Raw genomic sequence first — 14,991 nt, 5'->3', positions numbered from 1 at the left:
GGATGCTGCGCATAACCAAATAATCCATCTTTGTAGTTTATTGCTGGTCTGTGATTGGTGGAGATGGAGCGGTCCGCTGCAAAAGCACCAAACTTGAACAAATCATTCAGCGATCCACCTTGCCTCAGCTAATATACAGCCTTTGCCTCTAGAAATAGATTTCATCTGTCATCACATCCATCTGAATATACTTGCACTCTCACAGTTAATGGGCTTGATTGTAATTTAATGGAACTTCTGATGTTTTCCAGTACAGCCTGTGAACCCTCTTGAGCAGTCAGGGTGGTTATTGCGGAGTGAATACGCTTTACGAGGCAGTATTCGCATTCACTATGACCTAAACACAGCAGAGGATCCCAGTGGTGAAATGACAGCGTCGGAAGAGGCATTGTGTTCTAGACAGAGCAGAGAGGTGAAGAGAGGGAGAATGAAGGTGAGAGAGGAAAGAGAAGGATCACTAGCATGACATTTCTGTCTCTTTTGGGCTCTATAGAGTGTGAAGACACTGTTGGCAGGCCGCACACACTCACACACACAGGTGTACTCACACACACACACTTGTATGCTATTGTGTGGTGTGTACGATAAGGCATTGTAGCCGAACAGACCTCCGCGTGGTTTAGCGTCAGACCGCTGTGCTCCACTCGTCTGTCACCTCAGTTACCGTCTGCTACATACTAGAACACCACAGCAACCGAGAAGCTCAGACACATTCTGCTGCCTTCCTCTCTTTCTCTCTCTCTTTCATGCTCGTTGCTTTTTATCCTCTCGTTCTTTGTCCCATGACAGATTTAGTTCTGGATGGTAGCCAGCGGTCAGTAACGAGGATATGACATTGTTCTTCTTTCAGTCACTCTATCACACACACACACACACAAACACACACTCTCTTTCTTTTTGAATGCTGACTCTCTAACCTGCCTCACTTGCATGGTAAAATAGCAATTAGGTCAGTGTCTGGCACTATATTTAGCTCAACAAACTTCCATGAAGTGATTGTTCCTCAGTGCTGGGCTGAACTTGAGCCTGAGCCAAGACAAAGATGGCTCTGAACAACCTGTCTCACTGCTGCATGGGAACAAGACCACATAGGCATACATTCAGACACTTGTGTATGAGACCGCTATTGTAAATGCTTCTATTATGCTTCTATGAATGCTTCCTTTTTGTGCTTTTTTTCTTATTTGCTGCAGATGCTTATTTTACAGATTATTTAAGTTCATAAAATGTTTAATGGAAAGATGAAGTAATTTTTTTTTTTTTAATTTACAGTATTCAGTATTTTTTCCCTTTTGCTTGATTGGCAGAAGCAATTAGTAACCAAAAATATTACTTTTTTTTTTTTTTTTTTTTTTTTAATCTTAATCCAAAAATTTGTAGTATAGTACAAGTTTACAAGTTGAAACTCAATTTTGAGTTTGAGTTGTGGGTTTCATTCCAGTGTCTGGAATGGCCTTTAATCACAGCATACAAATATCTAAACTAGTGCTGTCAAACGATTAATCACCATTAATCACATCCAAAATAAAAGTTTTTGTTTACATAACATATGTGTTCTGTGTTTATTATGAATATATAAAAACACACACATATAGTATATATTTTGGAAATATTTACATGTATGCATTTATATATTTATATTATTATATTTCATATAAATATATTTAATATATAAACATAACATATTTTTACTAAATATACACATGCATGTGTTTGTATTTATACATACATTATAAATATGCAGTATACACACATATATTGTGTAAACAGAAACTTTTTGATTTAGGATGCGATTAATCGCAATTAATCGTTTGACAGCACGAATCTAAACATGTTTAAATCAAGATGCATTTACTTGAAATGCAAACTGAAGATGAAATCTTGAGACAAATCTTGTGTTTGTTCTTAAAACAAGAAAGAATGAAAACTTGTTTAAACTTTGAATTAAGGGAGCCTCTTTTTTTTGTAAAATGAACTAAAAAGTAAAAAGTAAAATTTTTATTGTTCTTAAAAAAAATCTTAAATTGACATTTTATAACCAAATTAAATTTTTTCAAATTTTCAGTTTAATTTCAAAGCAAATGTAGTGCATACTAGACGGTATGTGATTTCAGATGCAATTTATCTGTATAGGATAACTACTTCATGGCAGCTACTTTTGCACAGTCAGGCACTGCTCATTTATAACACACACTTTCTTAACAAAATGTCAAATCTGTTTAACTGTATTGTTGTTCAATACATAGAGTAACTGATCATGATAATCTATCAATTTAAAGTCAGCATTAAATAAATCTAATTTGTTGTAAATCCATTCATGCTTGATATTTTCAAATCTTTTTTACTTTAACTCAAATGTCAAGCTTAATCTTCCAGTGAAACAAGTCTTCACACTTCACACCAAGTGCACATCCAAATATGTTTCACAATATTTTTTCACGGACAAAAAGATCTGCCACAACTTTCTCTTCGAGTGGAATGTCATGTAAATCTGAACCTTGTTTTCCAATTGTGTCCTAACTCCGGAAAATACTTCAGAATAGTGGCAGATTAATTAGAGGTGACGTGAAACTGAAAGCCCTTGGCTCACTGTTCCCGGACACCTGCGGAGGAACTCTCTCCACCAATGTCCTGAAGTACACGTTTACCTGAGTGAACCCGTCAAGGGTGACAAACGGCTGACTGCACTTCTCCGTTCCCTCTGCTTCTGTCCAGAACTCTGAAACACGACTTTCTCAACAAAGGTTAAACAACAGGCGAGTGATGAATGGGTGTGAGTCGGCCTCTCATCTGCTCTCGGTTTCTGACCCACGATAAGATAAACACTCCTGCCTTTTCGGCATCTGTGGCGGCCACAAACCCTGAACCAATCGATGATGGTTAATTAATACAGCTGGGGACAATGAGACTCCTCTTTTGCCTCTGCTTAAATGAATTATGGCTGAGAGAGAAAGTGAAAAATCCTGCCTGAAGGTTTGTGTTTTGACTCCGATGCCCTGGTGCCTGTGCTTATCCACCGTTTGCCTCCAAATTTACTTGAAGTAAAGATAATTGCTTAATTGTATTAGGGTTTCTGAGGGGGTGTTCACATGTGCTTAAAAACACTAAGATGCATTGCTAATTAAATTTGCAAGGGGTTATGTTATTGGTCGTTGGTTTCGGAAGAGTTATTTTCACTGTTTGCTCTTTGGGCAGTTGTTTATGGGAATACATTTCACTATACTCTTCTTAAAGGAAATTTCACGCAAAATTAAAGTTCTGTCATCATTACCATCTCGTCACTGTATGACTTACTTTCTCATCTGCAGAATGTAAAAGGAGACATCCTGAAGATCATGTTTTCCATTTTCTAATCCATGGCATCGCAATGGATTATTTTACGAGCTCCAAAAACAATGTGAAACCTAAAATGAAAGTATTATAAAACGGATGCGCTAAATTTGTCAAGCCATCTGAAGGCATATGTTTGCTTTGTGTGAGAAATATACCAAATTTAAGTTGTTCTTCTTTTACAAATATGACATTGACTTTGAGGTACACTGTAAAAAAAATGTTTTTCAGTCTTTTTACTTCAAAATTTCTCTCTTAATTCAAAGCTGTTTCTTTGTAATTAATTGTGAAATTTGCTAGCAGTTTCTGAGCAGTGTTATTTTAGTAGCATTGACATACTATTATAAGTTTTGTTACTATTTTGGATTTTTGTTTTATTTGTGCTTTGTTCATTTTCATTTTGGATTTGTTATAGTTTTCATAATTTTATAAATAATTTATATTTATTTATTTGTTTTTAGTTACCTTTTTAGTTATTTTAGTATGTTGATTTAACATTTATTTGATTTCTAGTAACGAAAATGTTTATTTGTAATGGTTTTAGATAACTATAATAACCGTTTCTGAGTTGAAATATCCGTGACAGTCCTGATGTCTGATTTGTTAATGAATCATTCAGATTTTTTCATTGAATCGATTGAAAAAGAAAATTCACATTTCCTGAACCCTGTTGTCAGTAATTGCACGTCTTGTAACGGATTATGACTTTTAATATGAAGAAGCACAAATTATATTTGAGAGCTACAAACAATTCAACACAACTCAAGTTTGAGACTTTTAATTTTGAGTGAACTCTGCCTTTAATAGAAATACAGAATTCCCACAATGCATCGCTCCTTTGTCATATGCTCTTTCGTCCCACTTATTATCCAGCCGTTTGTAATGCTTAACAGCTTTCCTCAAATACAGAATAACTTTGCTGTCCTCTCTACTTCTCATCTGCTTCTACATAACTAATCCTCTTAACGCTTCTGAAAGTCCTGCTTGGCGCATTTGTGTTTTAGCGTATAATTGCGCGAGACCGCGTGTGGTTTTCTTGTTTGCGGCTCATTGTTGGGTGCAGATCGCTGTCTGACTCAAACCCTGAAGTAAATAATGACAAAACGCTCCTACTATTCAGAGAAATGACATTGTGCTTCTAGAAGAGACAGAGAGGGACTGTGACTGATTCTTTTCTCCTCACTCTCGTTCTTCATAACATTATTTATCTCTCGTTTTCTGACTGGCCGCCCCCTCCCTCTCTCCTCGCTCCCCGTAGACGTATGCCATCTCTGCAATAAAGTATTGTCTGTTGGTTTATTGATTCATTTACTGCTTCCAGAGCATTCTTTTTGAAGGAGGAAGGGGTCAGACAGCAGCACATCCATCAAGCGGCCGATTGGGCCAGTGTAATTGAACCCATTTCGGGTGTGTCATAACAAGGATGGAGGGGGGAGGCGGTTATTTGGCCCCTGATGATCTGATGTCAAAAGGTCAACTCGGAGCATTTAGAGAGGTCGTGCTCTAACTGTGCACATTCATTCAGAAGAAAGAGATGAGGAAGTAATCAGAGAAGGGTTTTACTTAGTTTTTTTGCTGCATCCCATGAGTCTTGAAGCTGCGTGCATATGTATTGTATCACAGAGCAAGACTTTTCACTAGCTGCATAAAGTTTTCTCTACTTTGTAGTGTTCAGCCAAGAGCTGGCCACTGTCTGATCGTCACATAACGTGATGTTTTATGTGTTGTTTAGGGGTTTGTTGTTGTTGATCAGAAGTAATGATTACAGATTATTCAGCAGGCATAAAGTAAATAGTTGGGAATATCTTTATACTTGCTACTAAGTGCCATAAATAAAACTTGTGAACATACAGTATCTTGTAAACCTGTGCATGCTGACCTGCAGAACAACAGTCTGATGCATATTTCACAAAATAAAAAAACAAGAGTTGGCTGAAATCAACTGTTCCATGTGTTATGGATTGCAGGTTTTGTGAATACATGCCCATAACAGTCTGTGCTTGCCATTTGAGACAGAAACTGAATGGTTACATGATTCTACAGTGCTTTAAGTGCTTTCTATCCCTCGTTCTCCATTTGTGACACTCGCACTAATGCACAGACCCCAAGTTGTTCATTAATTGTATTAAGATGCATTGTCTTCTGGCTGTTACTGTTTCACACAATAAACCTTCTTTAATGGGTTTTTGTTGCTCTAATTTCCTCAGCAGATCAGTCCCTTGAGTTCATTCAGTGGATGTGATTACAGAGAGTAAACCCTTCGAATTGTTAATATCTTTTTGAAATATTTTACGTGCATTAAGTACAAGCTGTTTCAGTGAAACTCACACAGTAATGAAGAGTCTATATGTGCTGAAGATACTAATTATTCATCACCTGAATTGATTTGTTAAAGTGTATTCAGTAATGTGACTGAAGTTTTTTTAAATACTGAGCATGGCATGTTACTCTTATCCTATGAATGAATTTAGTATAATTTATTTATATTTAATAAATATTTTCAACATAAGTAAGCAAATCCTAAATTATTATTACGTTATGCACTCACACAAATTTTAAAACATTTTAATATCTTCATGATTTCCTTTTACTTGATCATCACCGCTCACCTGTAAAGCAGAGCATATCTTGAAAGGCTCCTTTGTTCTAAGGGCTTTTTCAAATCATCACATAATCACAGAATTTGTATGAGGCCAAACGCAGTACTTCCCCCTGCTGTCCTGGAGGATGTGTCAATAGACATCAAAACAGACGTCTGGCTCTCGGCTTCAGTTGTACTAAAGCCCTTGATCTAAGAGTGTCTCCCTCTCTCTCCCCCTCATCTAACATCTGTCTTTCTCTTTTTCTCAACAGACTTGATGGTTCCTTCTATGAGATCATGTGGGTGGACTTTGAGATTGACAATTTCATCAACCTGCGGTCATCTCAGTCCATCCGCTGGCAGATAGAGTATCCCTCCACCGGAGCGTCTGCTGAAGTCATCTCCACCATCCACATCAGCCAGAGAGACCTACAGGGTATCGTACCCATCGCCGAGGTGAGAGCGCACCGCTAACACAACCTCAGCACCAGGGTTTTCTAGCATCTAACCTTGTGTATTTATTCCTGCCCAAAATACTGTCCCCTGTTTATTTTATTTGATGTATTTTTATTTATTTTTATTTATAGATTGTAATCTTGGAAGTTTCAGTGATGCATTGAGATAATATAATTCATATATATTCAGGTTTCATTTTGTGACTGTAGTCCCTTTTAAAGTGGAATAGTGGAAAATATATTAATATCAAAACAAATGCACATATTACCTTTAATCTAAATGCACTAAGGCAGTTTAATCTGATGAAAGCATGTCAGAAATTGCAATTGCAGTTGAACAAACCTAATTTTTATTATATATTTGTATTATTATTATTTTTTATCATTTCACATTGAGTAGCCAGAGTTCCCATTTAAGGAAACTGTAATTCTCACAGTATTTTATGAGAGTACATAAGTTTCATGTCAGTTGAGCAAACCTACAATATATTGTATAATGTATTATTACTTTTTAAAGTTACTTTTTTTATTATTTCTACACATTTCTTTGCATTATTATTTCTAGCTGGAGTTTCCATTTAATAAAACTGAAGCACTAATTAGTCACAGGACCAAACTTTGGACTTTGTGTACAGTCCAGTCCACTTTTGGACAATAATTGCACATTTACAGTGACTGGCGTACAGCAAACAGCAACAATATGTTGTTGTTTTATATGCCGTTTAGGGGCAGATAGGTTTGCATTTGATGAAACTGTATGAAGATCATCCACCTGAACTGTGTGTCAGACAGGTAGGGATTCAACTCTATAGGGAGTTAAGTCTTTAAGTCTTTCAGACATGCAGCCTCCTGTGATTCAGAATGATATGAATAACAATACTCTGTCATGTCAGAAACATAGGATGAAAAGAACCATATATCATAAAGACTGCAGAAACTATCTCTCTGCTTTGTAAAACACAGCAAGTGCAGTCAATAGTGAAGATGAAGAGCAATAGAGATGCTTGGTATGAGGAATTTATTTAGTAAAATGCTCGCTTTTTTGACCACATTATTTACATATTAGGAAGAAGATCTGTTTTGTTTTTAATTTGTTTTTACTTTTTGGTAATTGTTATTGACAAGATATTTAGTTGTAATGTTGAAATGAGAGAAGAAGAGGATCAGGTTGTGATGTGTGTCTTCCAGATCAACGCTTGTGCTAACCATACACACCTTTTTATTTATTTTATTTTATTATTATTATTATTATTAAATCACCTTCATATTTGAGCTGCTGATAGGTCAGGTCATGTGTTCTTCTCCCGCAGTTTGTAGCTCCATGAGACATGTGCCTCCAGCAGGGGGGAGAGGTGACTCTCACAGCCCCGATCCGGGCTCTCCTGCTGGGGTACATGATTCCAGCACACAGCCATCAGCTCACTCTCTCCATGGAGCATCTCACAGTAATGAATGGCTGTTTCCTCTGTGGGGGGCAAAGTCATAGAGACTGAAGCGGAAGGATAGAGAGTATTTTTATAATGCATATATATATATATATTTCTTTCCTATATTTTTTTCTTTACACACACCATATTTGTTTGGAAATAAATTAATACTTTTATTATGCAAGCATGCATTAAATAGATTAAAAGTGATGGTGAAGTCTATATATTGTTATAAAAAATAATTTCAGATAAATGCTGATCATCAATGATTCCAGAAGAAAAATTTTCTTCTGGAATAGTTTCCGCAAAAAATATTATTCATCACATTCATCTGTTTTCATCATTAATAATTGATGATTAAAATAAAAGTTTCTTGAGCACCAATTAGCTTATTAGAATGAGTCCTGAAATATCATGTGAAATGATATTGACATTATTGATGCTTTTACTATATTTTTAGATTTTTTTAATAAATGCAGCATTGATGTACATAAGAGCACAAAAGACTTGTTTAAAAAACATTAAAATCTTACGTGCATATAATTGAAAAGATAAAAAAAATTAAATTTACAGAAATTTATATACATCTACAGGAAAAATACATTACGAAGTGTTATTGTTTTATAAAGCTTTCTTTTTTCTCTTCATCTTCATCTTTCCCTCTATACTACATGTCCGTAGTGACATCCAGTCCAAACCTTTTAAAGTTAGAGCTTGTTAGAGTCAGTGAGAACCTGTCAGCAAAGAAAGACAGAGACGCCTGACACCAGAGACTTCCCGGCAGAAAAGGTCAGAAGATGAAAGAAGGCCAAAGCTTGAGTCCTGGACTTCCTGCGGATGTGGCCCAACACTGTACATTAACGAAACACACACACACACACAAAGCCACACGCAAAAGTGTGAAAAAAAAAAGATAAGTAAAAGGAGGAGAAAAGATGTGGTACGTGGTGTGATAACGATTAGTAATGTTTTTGTGTAAGATTGAGTTTATACATCAGTGGCGTAAGTAATAAACTGTACCAAATGTAATTTAATTTCTACATCCAAAACTCCCTTTCAAACCCATCCTGTGTGTATTTACCCCATAAATAAACTCTTAACAGGACATATTTGTGCTCGGAGTAGCTTTTAGAACTCGGCGAGTTCCAGTAGAGATACGACCTATTAGCTGTAATTTGCCTCGCTGTGTAGACACTATTTTACCAACAATGAGTATGTACTGAAAGAGGCTATTTCACCCCTCTCCTCTCTTTGGTGTTGAAAGCCAGTTATAAATTGGATCAGTGTGGCTCTTTCCTTACATCTGAGGTGCTGTGTAATTCTGCTTTGGGCTTGTTAGAGTGTTTTAAGCCCCAGACGGGCGATACCTCCAAGCCATTTTCTTAGCTTTTTTCCATCTATCTCTCTCTCATACCTTCTGCCTTCAAACTCACCTCTTCCTCTATATGTGTTCTGTATGTGACCCCTCTATCTTATCGTTCTTGCACTGTGTATGTGCGTTTCCTCATCGTTTGAGTTGTTCCCAGCGGAGTGAGCAGAAGCAGTTGAGTGTCTGAGCAGTAATTAATTCTTAATTGGAACACTTGTTTATCTTTGTTGTTTGAAGATTCCAATGAGTTGCTGAAATACCCAGCGGGCCGTGTAGCTACGAGAGGGGCGGGGCTTTCAGCTGCGGCGCTTAATACCAGTCTGCATGGGTTTGTTTACATTAGGGAAAGATAGCAAGAGTGAGCGAGAGAGAGAGAGAGAGTGCCATGCTTAATAGCGACTGTATTTGAAATTACAAATTTGCACGGTGTTGAGCCGTTGCTATGGAGAGATGGGCAAAGAGGAGACTTTAAATGAATTGTTTATGCAGTATTGTGGTTTATTTCGATTACTGTTTCTTGTTGTGTAAATGATTAATGAGTTATAGCACTGGAGATGTATGGAAAGATATGAGGACAATGAGCGACTGAGGGGGATCGCAGTGTTCATAAGGAATAAGGGCAGTGGAGAAGACATCTTTCTGTGTGTTTGGGCTTTTCAGAATGTAAATTTGTGTTTTAGTTTCATTTTATATTTATACAGTTTTCATATGGCACATGGGACAAACTTTTAACATATCAACAATATGGACAATATATTACCCAACAATGCTGCAACATATATATATATATATATATATATATATATATATATATATATATATATATATATATATTACCTTTCAGAAGCAATGCCGGCAGCATTAATAGAAAATAAATTATTTAAATTAAGGAATGTTTTTTTTAAAGCCTTATGTCTTTTGATTTTCCAGACTCCTAAATATTTTCTCCTACATGGCTCTACATGTATATGCATAAATAACATGATTTTTTTATATTTCTTTGTTTTAGACAAAAATAGCAGTGTTTTATGGAAAGGTCACGAAGTGGATATTTAATGGACTATTTTGAGAAAATTACTATTATTATTATTATTTTTGCTTTTGCCTTTGAGCAATATTGAAGAACCTGTGCTAATTATTCGTTAAATAGCTTGTATGGGAATAATTACAGGTGTATTTATACATCATATAATTCTATAAATAATGCTTAGAAAAACTGTTTTTCAGACCATTTTCTGTTAGGGCACTGAGTTGTTATATTCCCTGTTTTATTATTATTGTTATTATTAATATTTGTATTTATTATTATTTTATCATTTCTATTTCTAACATTTATTTAACGTTTTATTTATTTATTGTTATTACAAATATTTACTGTTAGAACATAATATATACAATGCATGGACATCATATTCCAGTATATTACGTTATTTGTTGATAAGTCCTCTCCTGCATTTTTCTTTTTATATTGCAAAATAATTACAACAATATAGTAGCATGCATGCTTTATGCACCTGTGATATGTTACTACTAATTCAGCTTTTCATTGTAATATCTTTTTTTGGGGGGCGGGGCATTAATGAACAAATCCTTGGTAAGCTCTGCTGGTGCCATAAAGTGTGGAGAGATGGAAGTGCATCCTAAATTAATGAGAGCTAACACCTAAATGGAATTGCTCACAGATCATTTAATGCATTTTAGGTTTAGTTAGATTGGGATGAATGGAGAGTTGTTTACTTGGTACTCAGTCCATCTGTTTCCTTCAATTTTACCCAATCAGGAAGAGGAGTAGAAAACCTGAAGTTAATCAGCCAATCACAAACGATATATAGGCATTCGCCATTACCCCAAATTACATTTAGATCTCTGAAACATTATCCACCGGTGTCTTTCTTGGTGATGAGAGAATGAGTGGTTCATGCACTATTTAATATTTGTAGTTTTATTTTTGTAATGTTGATTATTTTCCTTGCCTCCTTGGATGAAACCGCAGAAAGAGGGGCCTGAAGCTGCAGCCGCACCTACTGGGATTAGTGCTTTTAGTCTAATTAGAGACAGGAAATTTAAACATCGTCCCGCCTGAAGCAGTTCATTTGAGCCATTACCTTTTCATTTCCCAACCATACCTTCATGAGCCATCTTCAAGTTTTTTTCAAACGCTCCGGCCATATTTGTCTCTCTATATTTCTGTTCGTCTTCCTCATTAGCTTACTTTGAGCAAGCTGAGGAAGGTGGAGGAGAGAGGAAGAAACCAAAAGAGAGAGAGAGAGAGAGAGAGAGAGAGCAGTCTTGTCTATATTTATCACAGGCGGTACATGGAGCTGCCATGCCTAGTTTTAATAATACGGTATGATGAATGGATGTTTCCCACAGGTCAAAGAAAGAGTGGAGGGAACAGTGGCATCGGAAAAAGAAAGTCCTAAAACGAGAGCCTAAATGGTGATGTTTTGCATTTTTTCCGGTGTGTTTAATAGTCCGGCTCTCCCTTTGTGTTTCTGAATAAGACAGAGCGTTGCATTCCGAGGGCCAGGAAGACAGCGACTCCAGGGACCGGAGTCCCTAACAGGCCTAACGGAGGCACACAGTCCACCGAGGGCTTTGATCACTGTTCTATTCATTGTTGCCTTGCCAACTTAGATTTATCACTTCCTCTTCAGAGGCCGTTTTATGCTGTGAGTACGATCAGCAATGTAAAAACTAAATAAAATATAGCCCATCAGGAACTAATGCATTCAGTAGCTAAGGTACGAGCAAAACAAAGTAATCTAATGAAGAAAAAGGTAGTTTGATTTTTGGAAAAGGAATATTTTTCAGCATTTCAAAAATACTGCAGAGAAAATCTATAGGAAGGCATTCATAGGGAAAGCCGTTGTGATCATTCTTGACTGGTAGATAGTTTACTGGAGAATAAAAATGATAACTTTCAGTCAATTTTTTTTTTTTTTTGCTATTTTTCACTTTTAATTTCTTAATTCCTGTTTTTTCACCCACTCCTGGGAGTACAAGGTGCTTTCCATGAAATAGATGACTTGGGGGTCATTCACACAGAATGTAATTTTCTATTCCATTGCACTACCTTTACATTATTTTTCTATGTAAACATGATAGTCAGATGTGTTTGAGCATTGTAATTGTTTCTTGTGTGAAATGCAGCACTCATGTTAATGCGTTCAACTTTCAAAAAACACGTCTTGAGACCTTATTAAATATTGTTATTATACACTTTATTATTATAAATTAAATCTAAATTAATCTATTAATTAATCTTGATGAATGCAGTTAATACTGAAGTTTGAGTAAAATAATCTTATCATATATTAAGTTGAATATTGCCAATTCCTTTGTGGTTTATTGATTTTTTTCAATTACATTTTAAATTTACTGAAACTTCAGTTGTTTTAAAGTTATTGTTCATGTAGACCTCAAATACTTCCAGGAAGTTTATAGTGGGGCAACGTTAATACATTGAATTAGAGAGACAGACATAAAATAAATTATTTACATTATTTATAAATGATACCATGGTTGGTCTGAATACTGAATTCTGATTGGCTGGCAGGTTTGGCATAAAACTACTTAATGTACTTGTAGTTCCAAGTCAGTTTAATCACCGTTCTATATTAATGTGATGCTTTAATTGATGCACAGAAACCCACACACATAGACAGAGATAGTGAGAGAGAGAGTTGAATTAATTGTTTGTAGAGAGAGACACGCAGACGTAGCACACAGGTAACGCACACACCTGTCATCTCTCTCTCTCTCTCTCTCTCTCTCTGTTCCTCTCCATCGATCGATAATTAATTAAAATAAATGCTATAATTCATTCAAATAAATGTGATCTTAATACACTATTTCATCTCTGATTGTCTGATTTAAAGTGGGCAGAATGCTAGAGCTAACGTGCCATTTTTACGTTACGTCAAATTTTTTTACCCATTCGGTCAAATATTGCGCTGCAAAGAGCAATACTAGTTTTAACTTCTCCATAATATATATATATATATATATATATATATATATATATATGGTTGCATCAGTGTTGTTTTTAAAAGATAAAATCCCCAATATTTGAGGATGAATGTGGTAAGCTATCCTTTCCTGCCTTGTAAACACATTTTAGGTTGATGTTACCATAGTAAAGGTCTGTGTTTGCTATATAAACAAAATTGTGGTCTTTTACCAAGGTAACTTGAGCCTCTCTATATAAATATAATTATGTGTGTGTGTGTGTGTGTGTGTGTGTGCATGTGTGTGTGTTTTCTTACAGCTTGTATGTTAATGAAGTGCAATCACATATTAATGTTCATTTTCGCTTTACTAATCTCATGGTAAATTTTAAGTTTGTTGTCTTAGAAAATTCATCCCAAATAAGTGAAGATATTTTAATAAATCCAAGTCTATTAAATAACTCCCCACCTGCTAAAATCATGTTTAAAACCCTTAATTACACAACGATGGATGAAGCTACAAATAACCGTCATTTTTTCCGCTAACTAATGACTTGTCAAAATGGATATTTTGTCTTTACTGTAATTCCTGACAAAGTAATGTTTGTGAGTCCAGTCTTTATTTGATTACAGCTGTTACCAGGGAAACCGCTATATTTCCCGCTCCAACAGCACCTCCTGCTGGCAGAGGATGAATTTGCATTTGCAAGTCCGTGGGAAATACTAATGTCTATCAGCAAACATAAACAAAAAGCATGCTTCAGAACTCTTTTGAGAAGGTCCTTAAGTTTTGAGCCATGTTTTGAACTCTTAATTAGGCTACTGTTGCTCTCTTGTACCCTGCAATCATTTACTCAAACTCACTTTTATGAGATGAAGAAAAAACAAAGGCAATCTGCCAAACATATCAACCAAAAAAATCAGCATCATATATCGCCCATCAGCTGCCCTGATTTCTAAACATCAGCATCAGCCAGTGAAACACCCATATCGGTCAACCTCTAACAAGTATTACTCCAAATAAAGTATGTTATTTTATAATTGTATATTTTATAAAGTTATTTATATATATTTGTATAAATAACCCAATAAATAGGTTAATAGATTTAAACTATACTTAGTAAGAAATTAATGTATTTTTAAAATATTAATTATTTTTACTAGCCTTTACAGGTCTTCGTTACTATACCAAAAAGTCACAGAATCTAGGTAAAATGCACACCATTATTTGTGCAGCGCATTGTTCAGATACGTCTAGGTAAGATACTGATTTCTTTACTAAGGATTCCTCTAAAGGTCCACTGAGCATGTTAGGATGAGATGAATAAATGTAGGTCACAGATACACACACACTTGCAAATGTAAGCTTTTAGTTGCAAATTCTTCAAAAGGCAAAGAAATGGAGCCAAGAGTCACACCGTAAAGAAAAGAGCACACGCTTATTCTGTGTGTCAGAGAAAGGAGTTAAAGCTGAGAGCAAACACACACACACATTTGTTTTCGTGAAAAGTGGGGACATCCCAAAGGTGTAATGTTTTTTATTATGTAGAAACTGTATATTCTATCGACCCTACACCAACCCTAACCCTCACAGGAAACTTTGTTCATTTTTACTTTCTCAAAAAACTCATTCTATATGATTTATAGAATTCATATAAATCCGTTTTGAAAAATGGGGACATGGGTTATGTCTCATAAGTCATCCTCTCCTTGTAATACCTGTGTCATACCCATGTCATTATACAGAGTTGTGTCCTGATATGTCACAAAAACACACACACACGCACACGCACACACACACACACACACACACACACAATACTGACTCACCTGGATTTTACAGCATGGTTAGTGGAATCATTACACACCAGAGGGTCAT

General features: G+C 35.7%; 1 protein-coding gene and 1 long non-coding RNA gene across 3 annotated transcripts in view; one reads left to right on the top strand and one right to left on the bottom strand.

The window, feature by feature from the left end:
* Positions 1-14,991, top strand: part of LOC113048969 (transmembrane protein 132C-like) — a 182,812-nt gene that overhangs the window by 128,058 nt on the left and 39,763 nt on the right. For both annotated transcript variants that reach the window (XM_026210957.1, XM_026210956.1), the window contains one exon: positions 6,184-6,367. In XM_026210957.1, the coding sequence (XP_026066742.1) occupies positions 6,209-6,367 (159 nt within the window). In that variant the 5' untranslated portion in view covers positions 6,184-6,208. The remainder of the gene's footprint in view (positions 1-6,183; positions 6,368-14,991) is intronic.
* Positions 7,635-9,309, bottom strand: LOC113048970 (uncharacterized). The gene is made up of 3 exons (XR_003276558.1): positions 9,227-9,309; positions 8,492-8,643; positions 7,635-7,831 (listed from the first exon to the last, which is right to left on the bottom strand). It is a non-coding gene; the product is annotated as an uncharacterized LOC113048970 (long non-coding RNA).

The sequence above is a fragment of the Carassius auratus genome, chromosome 30, assembly GCF_003368295.1.
Source record: "Carassius auratus strain Wakin chromosome 30, ASM336829v1, whole genome shotgun sequence".
Lineage (NCBI taxonomy): Eukaryota > Metazoa > Chordata > Actinopteri > Cypriniformes > Cyprinidae > Carassius > Carassius auratus.
Note: the sequence above shows the minus strand (reverse complement) of the source record. Positions and strands in the feature narration are given on the sequence as shown.